The following is a 15,095-nucleotide window of genomic DNA, read 5'->3' as shown; positions in this document are numbered from 1 at the left end:
TTGTTAATTCAGAAAACAACTACAATAATCTCACAAACAAATCTCTATTTCAGCTATGGGAAGCTTTTAGGTTTATTTTCATGTTCATTAAAAGCAAAGTGCGTTAAGGAAAATTTTTTTTCAAAAGCTTGAAACTTCATTGTAAAACAAAGGCCAGCCTTAGAGAAAAAGCGACAAACAGAAAGTTGATACAGCAAATTGTTGTGCTATAAACAGTTCTGTCATTCTTGGGTCTCTAACAAGGGATGAATGGGATGGTGGCATTCTTTGCGCATAGAATACTGTATGGTAGGAGAATACAAGCCTTGCTACACAAAATGTTATAGACTATGGAAGCGCGCATGGCATTACACTGTTGAGCAAGTGGTTGAAATATTTTAACAGAATAAGACAACTAATGGAGTAGCAAAGACTCTAAAGAAATTATTGTAAATGCTATACGCCAGTGATAGGAAGCAGAACAAATGGGCTCCATGATCAGATTGAACTCACATACAGTACTTGCATGCATACACTACATTGCATACATACTTGCTCTGACACGTAAGACCACATGATATCACCTTCTTTGCTGGTATATTTTAAAAGGAACTGAGAGATATAATCAAACTAGGATAACGATGAATAGGTCAAAAAGTTTGAGACACGAAAGAAAAAGGATTGAGCGAGAAATCATGCCGATGATAACCAGTAAGACATTGTAAACTCTGGTCTCCGCTGCCTGTATGAACAAGTATTATAAAGCACACCTTCCGATGTGCTTTAAGGAAGAACAACTCCAATATCAAAGTGGCAAGAAGGTCTTGTTAAGGCACTGAGTAACAATTCAAAGGTAGACAGAAAAAGATTATTACAATATTCAAGGACATGTCTTTCTGCCACGAGCGTTTAGCCAGTCAAGCACCTGCCAATCACCTGTCAGCCAACTCATGCCAGAGTCCATACAGCCCTCTGGTAGGTTCATTAGAATACTCAGCTAACATCTAGAGACAGCCATGTTTCCTTATTACCAGCTTTCCAGAGTAATTTGTTGACTGAGAAGAAAGCACACTCAGGATTATCTCTTATCCATTCGTCGACAGCATTCTACAAGACCAAATAATCTCATATTAACAGAAGCCGATTAGCACTGTCAGCAATACAAGTTCACCACCGGATAGACCAAAGAGCAGTTTATTTTCCCTTATAGCACTATACAAGGAATCGCATGTTGATATGTAAAAAATGATATAGTTATGGTTTTGTATGCTGTACAACTTGCACTTACATGATGCTATGGAAAATACCCATTCTGATAGCGAGTCATTTCAATATGTGCTATCGAATAAACAGTCTGTATTTTTACATGTTTTCATAAACAGTTGTGCTTACTAATCTGACTCCTGTTTAATTTGTACATGATGGATAGAAAGGTCAATGTTTCAAAACATTAATAGTTAGCAAGGGTCAGCTGACACATACCCCATGTTTTTTATAACACCTCATCCTCACTCCATGCTTTCTCTCCAACCTACCTATATATTAACCAATGATGTTAGTGCTCAAAGCTATTCTCAAATAATCATAAATTTTTGTGAGTTGAATCAATTGCCATGGTGTCATGTTTATCATTTCCAACAACTTTTTATAAGCTTTCATAGCTAATAAGATAAGCCTGTGAAATGTAAGTAATAAAAAGCTGCTCTGAATATACACAACCACGTTGGACCTGGTGCCTGTAGTTCTGGTGAGCCTAAGGCCTTCTCTTGGCTTTACAACTGTCAAACAGTAAAATCAGTAGTTTGTACTCCATACAATTCAAACAATTTACATGCCTTTTTCTTTCCGCTCTTAATGTTAGTGCATGCAATGCAGTACAATTAATTAATAACGTCATTCCATTTGACCTCATAAATACACAAACACTGAAAATTTTGCAATATGCATCAAGAAAACACATTGCCCTTGATGCCATAGGGATACGCTAACAAACACAGGAATATATCAACACACGGATATATTAACATACAGAAAGGGTAACACAAATACTTATGGCAGTATGACATAGCTATGAAATAGCATAACATGGTGCAGGTCGGAGCAACAAGGTGTCTTTCCAGGATCTGCCATGGAGGTAGAGAGGTTCACTCGCATTGCCTACAGAGACCTGCTTGATATCTACTGAACCGACATGGCCACTTAACAAACCCTCTCTACAGTGGCACCAACTGACGGCGCCCACCTCCGTACTGGCAGATGTCGAAAGGGCTGACAGTGAGTACCTAAAAATAAGAGTAGGTGAGAGCCAGCCTATTGGCATCCCTGTCAGGACTGCGGACGAGGAAGTACCAATCCAGGTGAATGTTGAGACATGGACACTCCGCAACCCACTCGCACAGATGGTGCAACGACTGGCCCAGAAAGCCAAGCCCGACCCAGGGGATGACCAAGAGTACCAGCCAGATATGGTAAAGTGCACTCAGAACAGCTGGAGCTAGGAAACAAAAAGCTAGCAATTTTGCAAAACATGCTGGGCTCTCTGCGAATCCGGCTGGACAGGGAAATAGAAACCTAGATGGCCCAAAGCCATCCGAGATAGTGTATAGTATGCCCGCCGGCCCTATGAGACTTCACCCTATGACAAATACACGCCCTGATCCACTTTGGAATGGGAAAAACGATGAGCTGCCTCCAACTAACCTGTTACCGACCCAGCCTGACAACAACCGTCAGGAGGCTAGTCAAAAGTTGTGAAGTATGTCAGGCTGCTAAGCACGGTGAAATCAAACTACTGACAAAAAGCAAAGACTGTATGCTGGTCACCTCTAGTGAAAAGTAGCCATCGACTTAGTCAGACCCCTTTTCACCACCCTGATGGGCAACAGATGGGTGTTGGTACTTACTGACCACTTCAACTTCTACCAAGACACCCTGGCCTCGCCTGATGCCACAGCAACGGTGGTGGCTAACACACTTGGCAAAAGGGTATTTTGTTACCTAGTACTGCCAGAGCAGCTGCACATGAATCAAATGGCAGTTTAAAAGCCAGCTGATGGCGGGACTCTGCCAGCTCTGGCGCATGGACGAGACACGTACCTTCCTGTATCACCTTTAAGACAATGGGATGATGGAACAAAACAATCAAGGATTAGGAGACTCGCTCTGGGCCCTTCTGCTGGCAAGGAGACAAAGTGAGTAGGATTTGCTCCTCCCCAGCTGATAAGAGCATACCAGGGCACGCCACACTCCATGACTGGTGCAACAGCAAACATGTTCATGATGGGCAGAAAGCTGAAGTTGCCTGACCAGTTAAAATGTTAACTGAGGGTATTATGATACAATCGTTTACCTAATGGACCAACCAGAATAGAACTTACAACCTTGGAGCTGAAACCAAATCGATTCCGATTCGAGGAGGGTTGGAACCCTCAAGTCAAAATGAGTTTGTGTACACGAATCCTGATAATGGAGAACCAACTCAGACCAAACCAAAAAGGAGTCTGAGCCGACTGGGGATAACTGGTCCCAAACAAAGCAGAGGCTGCATGACTCAGACAACACCAGCTAACTCGGCAAGTAAACAGACCAACTCAACCCAGGATTTGGCCAGCTTGATTAAGAATACCTTACTCACATTCCTCTACCTCGGCAGCCAGAGCAAACCCCAGGAACCGGTCAATGTACAGGACGCTGACCAACTTTGTGGTGGGCTGGCCTGCTAGCCAGTCCATGAAGGAGTGACACCAGAGAAGGGCTAGACAGCTAGTTCAGGATGCCAGCGAATAAGTCCCAGGTTGTACAATGTCTAATCACTCAAGATTTCCTTTACGTCACTGAAAGAAGACGAGGGCAACAGGAAATCCGCCGTTTGAGTTTAGTGCCTGACAGTACAGGGCCTGGGCTCAGCTGGCTCTCCCACCACAGTTCTGATTGGTGAAAAGTGCTCCCAATAGAGGATTGTGTAGTGGGAGCCAGCCGGCCTGTGGCTGGACCGGCTCTCAGCCGAACAATTGGACTTGCCTTGTGGAAGATCTGAAGAAGACGACCAAACGATTCAAAAGAGGACACGGCCAAGACAATAAAAGGAAAAACGTGAGAAAAAAGAAAGAGCATCCTTGCACCTTGCTTCTATGTGTACAGCTACATTTTATTATATGCAAATATACATACAGTCAAACATGGATAACTCGCCCACGGATAGCTCGAACACATGGTTGACTTGAACGGTTTCTTTGGTCCGTTCCCACATAATAAATTGCTATAGATAACTCGACCTCAACTCTGTTAACTCGAACAGTTTTTTGCCCAACGGCTACCGAGACGGTTGTTATCGCTTTAGAAAATCACTTTATTCCAAGTCATAGAGGTAAACCTCAACTTTTCGTAAATCATAGGCGTCGTTATTACCACCGTCGGCAAATTATTTTGGTCAACGACTTTTCTAAAGGTTTGGTGAATTTTGATTTTTACCAAACATCTGCTTAGCGATCGCCTCTCGGAAGCATGGAAAAGTGAGGTGACCTTCGCATAAACTTCAAGAAAAATCGGCAAAATTGATCTCGGTTGAAACGCTAAAAAAAAAGATGTTTTTTCTTCTGAGCATTTCAACAACGATCAAGTTTTGCCAATTTTAATCTAAAAACGTCCTGGCAATAACATCACCTCAAACAACAAAACAATCTCAAGTGATAGAAAAATTTCCTATACTGTTTGATAAAAAAGTTTTAAACTTTACATTAGAAGCATTTAATTTGAAACAAGCCATTTATGCTTTTGATATCTATTATAGTTTGTATATGTGCATGTATCTACTAATAAATAAATAAATACATGGACTTGTGACAGTGCTCTGATAACTTGAACGCTCTGATAACTCGAACACTTTCGCTCGGTCCCGTGAAGTTCGAGTTATCCATGTTTGACTGTATATTGATCTTGAACAGCGTTGTTGTTGATCGAGATTTAGTGCGGTGCATAGTTTGGAGTCTTTTCAGCTTCTTTTACATTAGATCATAGCAAATTGATAACCCAATTAAGAAGCGAGCGCTGTTAGTATAGAGCGACTGATGTGGCTTTGGAACTAAAGCTACATCTGATATGTACAGTTGAGGTTGCCGGGTACATAACTTCTATGGATTTAATACAGCCATCAAAACTAATGACACATGATTATTGGAATTTGCAGCGCAAATAGAAAATGGCACACTGAGTGGGTCAGCTAGCAGCTCTTTTCAAATAAGTAACCAAAAAGATTGGGATAAATAGATATCCTAAATCTGTTCAGTTTACTTTTCATTAAAAAGGAAACAGATGCATTACACCTACCTGTAGTTTAGACATGACAGGAGTCAGAGCAACTCGAGCATCGTGTACACAGGAGCACAGGCTAACATGGAATGAGGCCTCCTACAAGCACCACATAACAACTATATCCAAAGGAGGGAGCTGACTGCTGCTGCAAATATGTTGGAGTCAAATATTTGGATGTTGCTATAGCATTACGAGACTATGGCACCACAAGGCCAAGGCATTGGACTAAACCCTTTGTTCCTACTATAGCTTTCATGCACCAATTGAATTACATGTATCTCCGCTGTCTGCTGATATAGCTTTCATGCACCAAGTAAATTACATGTATACCTACTGCCTGCTGCTATAAGAACCATAAGGATGTGATGCTCTATATAATGTCATAAAGCAATTTAATTACTGAAGTTTGAGAACATTGCATTAAAACTTTTAAATTGGGTTAGTAATTCACTCTTGATTATGTTTATTAATTAGCTTGTCCGTAGCAATGACTGTTATAAGCAATAGACGATCAATACAAATTCTTATGAATTCCTATCAACTTTTTTTTAATCACCAACTTGCTCAAAATCTTGTACCTGACAACACAGTTGTCCCTCAACTGTTTCTACTGATCTATAGTAGGTTTTTAAATAAATTTTTTGGCGATTATTACAAAACACAAACACCTTAGTGATGCATCCAATTCCAACCACTTCTTTCACAGGCAATATGCATTTTATAAGCATATCATTAGGGCACCATTTGCTTTTATGAAAGTAAACTCTAATTTAAGTATAGTTGATTTAGAGTTGATGACTATGCGAAGATGCTACACGATTTCGAGTTGCTAGCAACAGCACATTGTAAGTTATTCACAGAGATAAAAGTGGGGCATCCAGCTACATAAGTATTTAGCAATCTTAATTTAGGATAGTCTAAGTACCTGATAAAATGGAGGAAGGTTATATTCAGTGAGTAGACTATTTAGCTTGTGCACTATGCTGGTCAGATGATCATCTCCACTTACTACTTTAACACTGATGAATGTCCTAGACTTCTCATCATTTGTGTACACTTGCACATCCCGCAGGCTTATGTAGAACCTGTGACAGCCAGTCAGGCATTATAAAGGTCGGAGATGCCGACACTCCAAGCACAACTGCAGGGGAGCTTAACTAACACAGTTATCTAAAGCAATAGATACAAACAACATTTGGTTGACACATCCTTTTTAAAAAGCATAACAGCCCCATATTTTCTAACCATAACAACTTTGTCAATTTGAATCATTGGCTACATGACTGCCAAGAGTTATGGCCTGATTACAAGCTTCGTCGTAACACAAAAACAATTGCTGTGGCTGCACACGCCGTTACTACTAACATTGCGCTGCGGTGACAAATAAATTGACCAATGAGAATTGGTCTCAGTCATTTGAAGGTCATGACATCTTTACTGGTTTTTTCGTTACCTTTATTGAAGTGCTGTCAGCATATTTATTATTTGACATGGATAATCCACAATAATTTTTATTATCTGATATGGATAATCCACAATAATGTTTATTATCTGACTTGGATAATCCACAATAATGTTTATTATCTGATATGGATAATCCACAATAATGTTTATTATCCGATATGGATAATCCACAATAATGTTTATTATCTGACATGGATAATCCACAATAATGTTTATTATCTGACATGGATAATCCACAATAATGTTTATTATCTGACATGGATAATCCACAATAATGTTTATTATCTGACATGGATAATCCACAATAATTTTTATTATCTGACATGGATAATCCACAATAATGTTTATTATCTGACATGGATAATCCACAATAATGTTTACTATCTGACATGGATAATCCACAATAATGTTTGTTATCTGACATGGATAATCCATAATAATGTTTATTATCTGATATGGATAATCCACAATAATGTTTATTATCTGACATGGATAATCCACAATAATTTTTATTATCTGACATGGATAATCCATAATAATGTTTATTATCTGATATGGATAATCCGCAATAATGTTTATTATCTGATATGGATAATCCACAATGTTTATTATCTGACATGGATAATTCATAATGTTTATTATCTTATAATATCTTATTATTATCTATAATCATCGGATAATCCACAATGATATTTGTGATGGCAATAACATTTGTGCAGCTAATTGCATTGCGATAGTTTTGCTTAATGAAAAGCTGGGTGTACACAGTCAAGTACAAAAATGCTTTGAACTTTACAACATACATGTAACTCAAACAGTAAAAACAATTCTCGTTTTTCACTAGATTTAATTCCCTAATGAATTGTCTGACAGGCTTCGTAAACAGTTTCAACTTAGGTAGTGGCCTTCACATATCTGTTATGAGTGAGAACATATTTGTCCATATTTACTTAGCTGCTTGTAGAACTACATAGAGTGACTGTACTGGGTCATTACGTATATTATACCCGTGACAACAAAACCTGGAATGCCCACATATCTATTTTGCAGGAGTGATGAGCGTGTACATCCAAAAGCGACTTAAATTTCTATATACCGATTTTTTGAAAATACTTCCGGTGGCCTTTCTTTGGCCTATAAAAACCTTGTGGATCTATTGAACATGTTTTAACCTGATTAAAACTTCTGAATATGTTAGATTATTAGGGAATGACTAGAGAACAGTCTGCTACAGTTTTCCACTTAAAAGTAAAATTACGATAAACTAAACTGGTGTTAAGTCACTATAACAATTGCGCGATGCAGCCCTGGATACATGCCACGTTTGGCTTGTAGTGGTTGAAGGCTATTACTCGGAGTATCAAAGGACTGCTCATAACATTTCTTTGCTCAAAGAATAAATAATGTTATCTTCAGAGACTGAAATCCTCAACACAATTGCATCCATCAAATAGTGCAATAATGAAACTTTTTTTAAAGCGCAGAAACAATAATAACCTTCTTTCTCAGGATGTCTGCACAACTTTGATTCTGTTGCCATCCTCTAGAATAGGGAGAGAAACACAGCAAGACAAGAATATTAACAGTTAATGCCAATCCTTTATAAATGTATAGATACTTACTGTTTGTACAGAGAGCACATCTGCAGCAGGCCCTGAGTCAGGTCAGCCAACCAATGATGCCTGAGCTTCAAGGTTCTGGTTAAACTGATATGAGGTGAAGGGATTGCGTGGAAGGAATGTTGGGTACAGGAAGCTCTGAGAATTTCGGTTAGACTCGCACTCAGCTCTTCAAAATCATCGCTGTACGGCACTAAAACGTCAGCATGCACTGGTGCTAGGAGCAGGTGTAGCATTTAGTAGCACGGAGCACGTATGCATGAGCCATGCTGGAGCTACCATGTCAACCTTGAGCTAGAAACTTGTCGCGCAGCTTCAAAAAGAAAAGTTTTAATATCTATTTACTGGAGAAAAACCATAGCCAGAAACAGGAGATTTTATGGGACTGATACTTGAGCCAGGCCTTAGGTAACTAATTTGTTCCCCTTTTCACAAAATACATTTTATAAAAAAAAGGATGGTTACTGAATCTAGAGCATATACCACAAACACATGAGCAAATGACTTAATGGTATGGCAAAATACTTATAAACTGCATGTAATGATATACATTCACATATTAACCACAAGCTGCTGAACACATGAATGAGAACCCAATAACAAGAAGTGAGGTTGTCAATAAAGCACCTGGTATGCAGACATAAGATGCCCAGTTTCCCCTCTCATGTGGAAATGATCTAATTCGCCCTTGATGTGAGTCAAGTTCCCCGGCTTCTGAAGCCTGATCTTTCTTAGACTCTTGACCGTCAACAACTATTAACTCCTCGGGTGTGAAGTCAACCCTATATATGATAAACAGAGAAACTTAATAGTCCTTGGGCTATGAGTTCCAGTAAACAAAATTCTAGTTGCAGCAGGTAAAGAACTGTCATGCTGACAACCAACAAACATAACTTGAGCTCATCAAAAGCATTACCAATAGAGGTGCAATCTGAAGGCAACAAAACTACATCCTGTGTCTTATAAGGCAATCAGACCAAGTTACAAAGCTGACTAATACTATAAGAGTGGGTACCTAAGCTATGGTTATTTCACAAAATGTGATAAGAAACGAATAGTCTACACAGGCTATGTGGATAAAAAGGTTTTAACACTCTCATAGAAACCTGAAAGTGTAAGACTCTAGACTGATTCAAGCACGAGCAACTGCAAAACGTAAGTTGTTAAAAAGTTTATTTCTGTAATACCGGATGAAATAAATAATATGAGAATAGATTTGGAGACGAAATTCTGTAGTTTGATTGCTCAAAGATAGTTAACTTTTCAAGTGTTTGTAAAATCTTCGGCAGTTTATATCTAAATAAATTGTAACTAATTAAAGGACCCATATTTTTTCATGATATTCACAAAACTAGAGAATTTTTAGTTTTTGTACTCATTAATAAGCAATATTTGGAATTTATGTACCTTTGTTTCTCATCAGCACTCTCATCATCAGAATCTGAATACTCCACCAGCTTATGCATGGCTCTGAAGAAAGACAATTTTATACTAGCATGGTAGTGTAGTAACGGCCTTGTAGTTGTGTTTTTACCAAACACAACTGGCTGCTTTTCAATACATTTTGCCGAATATACTCACGGGCATATAGCAAAAATGTTTCTAAAATAAAATTCTTTTGCTCAGTCCTAAAAGGAAGTGGCAGGGGTCTGGTGAAGGCTGACTGCTTGTTTAACAGAAAAACTTTTATCTGAGGTGATGTCATCCAGGGCACACGAATACCAACATTCATGTAAGACGAAATCCTGAAAGTCGTTTAAAAATTGTCAAAACCAAGCAACTTGAAGCAAAGAAAGGTTGCCAGCAAAAAAGGAAATAGATGAGTTCATGAGCTTAGACACTGAAATCAAAAGTCTGTGGCAGTCTTTGAATTGATAAGCCAACCAATGGCGCTAACTTAGGTGACAGCTTGTCACATATTTGATGTGCATAGCCAATTTAACTAAGACAGGAGGGGTTGTTCTTCCCTGATTTAAGCACATACAAACATACATAAAGACCACAAATCTGCCTATGTGCCAAATAAATTAAGGTACAACTTCCAAAAACATTGTATGCAACAAATACAGGATACCGAACCAGGTGTAGGGTTACCCGCTTATAAAAACAGCATAATGAAAAAAATGTTAATATTGAGAATGACTTATATGTCCAAAGAGGTATTTTGCAGAAGATCTGTGGTAAATAGTAGGAAATTCTTCATTAGTTAATTTTTAATTTGACTTATTTAACTATTACGTTATATGTATGCTATTCTCTGCTGCAGTTATTTTGTGCTATAGTCACATTCTAGTCTTACCTGAATACTCAGCCAAACAACATGCCTCCTAAATCCTCTACACTACTGAAAATATACTCAAGTAGGGGAGAGCGAGACGCATTGGAATACATCACAACTATATTCATTGAGTTGTCTGCCTTTAAAATGATAGTCTTGACAAGAAATTACATCAATGGGTAACCATTTTTTCTAGCGTCAAGGAGAAATCTTTAAAATTTGATGAGTTGAAACAATATGTTCATAAGTAAAAGTAATTATTGTTCATTTAATCAATATTATTATTTTGGCGTAAGTATATAATACAACTAATAAAGGTTTTACTCAAATACGCTACAAAGTGTAAACTATTGATGTAGATCTCTTTATTATAAGAAACAATTTATAATATGGAAAAAACTAATTTATTGTTAATGTAATGGGGCTGGGTGTGATCTATAAGATAGAAAGGAAGTGATGACCAAAATAGAGTGCACGAAAAGTGATTTATCTGCAGAGGCTTTGTTCCCGAGCTAATTCAGATCATAACTTAATACTAGAGATGAGAGGCTGTACTATTTCTTCACTCGTATGCTACTATAGTTAAGCCTTACTTTGGGAGACACTCAATGGGACCCACTGGGACATGTCCCAATGCATTCCACCAATGTTATAACTATTTGTATTGTAGAGGCGAATGCTCAGTCGAATGGAATGGCGGAACATACAATGGGATCCTCAAAGGTCTGCTAGCCAAGTCAGATGACCCTTATCTGGCACTGCTTATTAATTATCGAAACACACCAATACCATAAACAGCAATGAGACTGTTTGGTAGAAGAACAAGAACACTTTTGCCTTCCACAAAGGTAGCAATAAAGCCAAGCCAACATGAACCAGACACATGTTGGTCTCCAAGCAGCAATGAAAAGGTAGAAGGAATTATATGCTAATGCCGCTAGAGACCTCATACCTTCAAGACCAAGAGATCAAGTAGGGATACAAGACACTGCTAGCAATTTGTGGGTACCAGCAACAGTTCTAAACAGAACTGCGAAAGGTTATGTGTTGAAAGATGCGGCCACAGATGCTAGATATCGAAGAAACCGTAGACAGATTAGAAAGGATTTTGATAGCAGAACTCATATACCTATTGATATTTTCAATGAACTGGAAGGGTCTCAGTCAAGCACAACACATGTAAATGGTGGAGACACCAGACATAACAGTGACACTGTACTTGCTTGTCCAAATCCAAACACTGCTGTCACACCAGCTTGACCAGTTCGGGTTAGAACCTGTCCATCATGGTTTGATGATTATGTTATATATTAATTCAGTATACACCAGTGATTGACTTTTCATGTTGTGATATCTGATGCAAGCTATAGTGCTTCAGCTAAAATTTGTATTCATTCTTTGGTTTTGTAGAAAGAGAAATGTGTCGAAGTTATCTACACAATGTACTTTAATCATAGTTAGCACTTGCCGATACATACTGTTACTTCCTGTTTTCGGGTATTGCATCAGCATTACTAATGTGCTTACTCATATTTACTTAGGTGCTGTAACCTGTCACGCAGTTTGTGTCGTACTATGCACAAATAAACATGGTAAATGTGTACCACACAATAATGTTCAAGACACCTATAATGCTGCCAACCAATGGTTGTTTGCAGTGTTCGAAATGGGGGTACACAGGGGTACGGCGTACCTCTAAGAAGAATTAGTGGGGGTACTCCCTAGGACGCGTACCCCCTCATATAAGGTTGCTCATCTATATATATTTCTCAAAGTATGTCGTATCGTATACCGGTATATGTCGGTTTTCCAGCTATAGATCTTAAAATCTTAAAAAATATTCCGTACCAAAGTGGATTCGATCTTGGACCAAGCCGTTCACAAGTTTTACGCCTAGCCCACTGGACTATGGAAGTCATATTGCTAGCTTTCCAATATAAGGCATTATATCAGAGCAATACCTAACTGCTTTACGTATGACGCGGGTCATAGCATAACGTCACGAGAAGCTGTTCGTTCACCTGTTCGCTCGCTGCCTAATAGCAAAACTTTCACTACTTCTCATTGTTTATAAGACAAAAAACTTTTCTCATGATATGTAGTTTAAAAGTTAGAATGGCAAATGTTGTAATATGTTAGATACAAATCAATTTTCTGTCCAAATACTCTTCTATTACACGGGCAACGCCGGGTGGCACAGCTAGTATCTTATTAAATGCGGTAAAACTAGAATGAAGTGAAATATTCACGCGTTTTGTCCTTTTCTTCCTGAACTTATATTAGCTCGAGTTCGTTACACTGAAAACAGTGCGTGTGTTCGGGATGAGAGAATTACGCTACTGATCTTCAATTTCTTCAGTCAGTTTTTTGCTATTATAGCTGATCAACTAGATTGTTTTATTAAAAACCTGAGAACCGATCAGTTTTCTATCAATTCATAATGAAACAGCATGGGCCAATAGATAACTTCTTTAAAGGTGAGTAAGAATTAGTGACCGTCATGAATTTAGAGTCTGTATTTAAAAAAATAGTGAGTGACTGAGCTTATCATATAATAATATTCATGGTGGCTTGGAGATGGAACTGTCTTGTGTCTGGGGTCTGTGTGGACTGTCCATAGGGTTTTTTGACTCACTCACATCACAACCTGGAGTCTCCATAGTCATAGAGCACACAGGTTGTGCAGCTAAGCCCACTTTTAATTTCTTACTGAACACAACTCAGGGTTTTAAGTTATGGAAAACAGCATAATTTAGGAGCATTCATGCTAAAAAAAATTTCGGAGGAGTACCCCCGGACCTCCCTCTACTGAGGGGGGCCACGCCCCTCTCAGGCTCACTCTAAGAGCGGCATGCAGGGCCGTTGGCCCTGGACACTACCCTCCTGGCATGACAGAGAGTACCCCCAAGAATCTCTCTCCACTTCAGACACTGGTTGTTTGTCCTCGCATGAGGTCAGAGTGCACTGTTTCATAACTGCATGGCATCTTCAAATGAGGACATTATTTTCAACATATGTATGAGATATTGTAGAAATAAAATAATATATGCTTTGTGTATCTTGTGTGTAAATGTGCAATTTTTACTTGTTTATTACCATCTAACTCAATGGCAGTTATATCCATGAAAGAAAGTGTTAAAGAAACTGATATGAACTAGCCTTGTATAAAATCATTTTTTTTATACGCTTCATCTAATATTTTTATATACTATTGTATCTACCAAGAATTTTTAACAAGGTGTCAGAAAGAGGCTAAAAGGTTATGTATTCTGTTTCTTCTGCCTTTTTGTTTACAAAACGGGTGGTTATTTAACTGTACTTAAATGTAAATTTTTCCTACATAATCAACTGCCTGATGGATGCAATTTGCTTAAAGATCATTTACTATTCATGAATGTATTTGCCACATGCCAATTTGACTCTAACTCTATCGTTTTAATCTGCACGGCAATGTTTTGGCTTGATCGCTTATATGATCCCTTACTCGTTAATTAATATAGATGTTTATAGTTAGTACTTCACATGGTGATTTTGTGTTTTCAGATTTCACTGTGATGGTGCTTGTCATTGTAATAAAGGAATATCCAGTAACTGCAGCATTATCAGTGAAGTTCTACGGTAGAAGTCCTAGCAATTTTAAAATATATTACAACAAAATTGCTATACCACCATTGGAGTAACTATGCAGCAAAACGTCTAAGCATATTAGAACACAGCATTCTACTGTCAACTACTGCAGCCCAGAACAACAGTGGAGATTTGAAATACAAAACGCTAAATCATGAAGAGTTCTTCGGAACTTTATTTCTTCAAATTATGACGAGAGTTTCGGTGGTCTTTTATCTCACTGTTTTTAACCTAATATTGGCGTACTTTTGTATCTATACAAACAACATCTTAGATCGGCTAGCACTTTTATCCCTTTAATCCCGCTGTCTAGAGACTTTCTTTTGCATAAAAAGCATCTTTCAAATCAAGATAATATTAGTTGTCAAGGTTGTTGCCACCGGTTCCATACCCGCTTTTGCGACAAGCAAAGACTTAAAGCAAAGACTTATACGTACGTGAATTACGGTACTTGCGATCGCGAGTTCAGATGATAAAGGAGTTGTTTACTCGTGTCGGTCAATCAAATCTTTGTTTGCCGTACTTTTTATTTGATAAAAGTCAAAACCATTTGTGTTACATACTTGCAGCATACACAATAAGTAAATAATATATAAGTGAATTTGACTTCTAAGCAATTAAAATTTGGCTGTCTGGTAAACCAAAATTTAGGCTATTTTTGTGGCTTTATTGATTTCCTTTACTGTAATTAAAAAGACCAGAGAACTGTAAGTAGTGAAAGTCAACTTCCATTCTAACTAAAAGCTAGTAAGCATAACAAGTAGGTCATCATAAAACAGCATATCTTGGCTCACAGTAAGGTCGCTCTGATATTTAAA

General features: G+C 38.2%; 1 protein-coding gene across 2 annotated transcripts; it reads right to left on the bottom strand.

Moving 5' to 3' along the window:
- Positions 1–580: 580 nt before the first annotated feature.
- Positions 581–14,591, bottom strand: LOC137391561 (U6 snRNA phosphodiesterase 1-like). Of its 2 annotated transcripts, XM_068078072.1 has the most exons (7): positions 14,524–14,591; positions 9,780–9,842; positions 9,000–9,154; positions 8,376–8,565; positions 6,215–6,374; positions 5,305–5,385; positions 581–1,086 (listed from the first exon to the last, which is right to left on the bottom strand). In XM_068078072.1, the coding sequence occupies exons 2-7, from the start codon at positions 9,836–9,838 to the stop codon at positions 973–975; spliced, it is 759 nt and encodes a 252-aa protein (XP_067934173.1). In that variant the 5' UTR covers positions 9,839–9,842; positions 14,524–14,591; the 3' UTR covers positions 581–972. The 2 variants fall into 2 exon arrangements, with proteins under 2 accessions (XP_067934173.1, XP_067934172.1); XM_068078071.1 differs by lacking the exon at positions 14,524–14,591 and having other exon boundaries at positions 9,780–9,934.
- Positions 14,592–15,095: the final 504 nt, after the last annotated feature.

The sequence above is a fragment of the Watersipora subatra genome, chromosome 3, assembly GCF_963576615.1.
Source record: "Watersipora subatra chromosome 3, tzWatSuba1.1, whole genome shotgun sequence".
In the NCBI taxonomy this organism is placed as follows: Eukaryota; Metazoa; Bryozoa; class Gymnolaemata; order Cheilostomatida; family Watersiporidae; genus Watersipora; species Watersipora subatra.
Note: the sequence above shows the minus strand (reverse complement) of the source record. Positions and strands in the feature narration are given on the sequence as shown.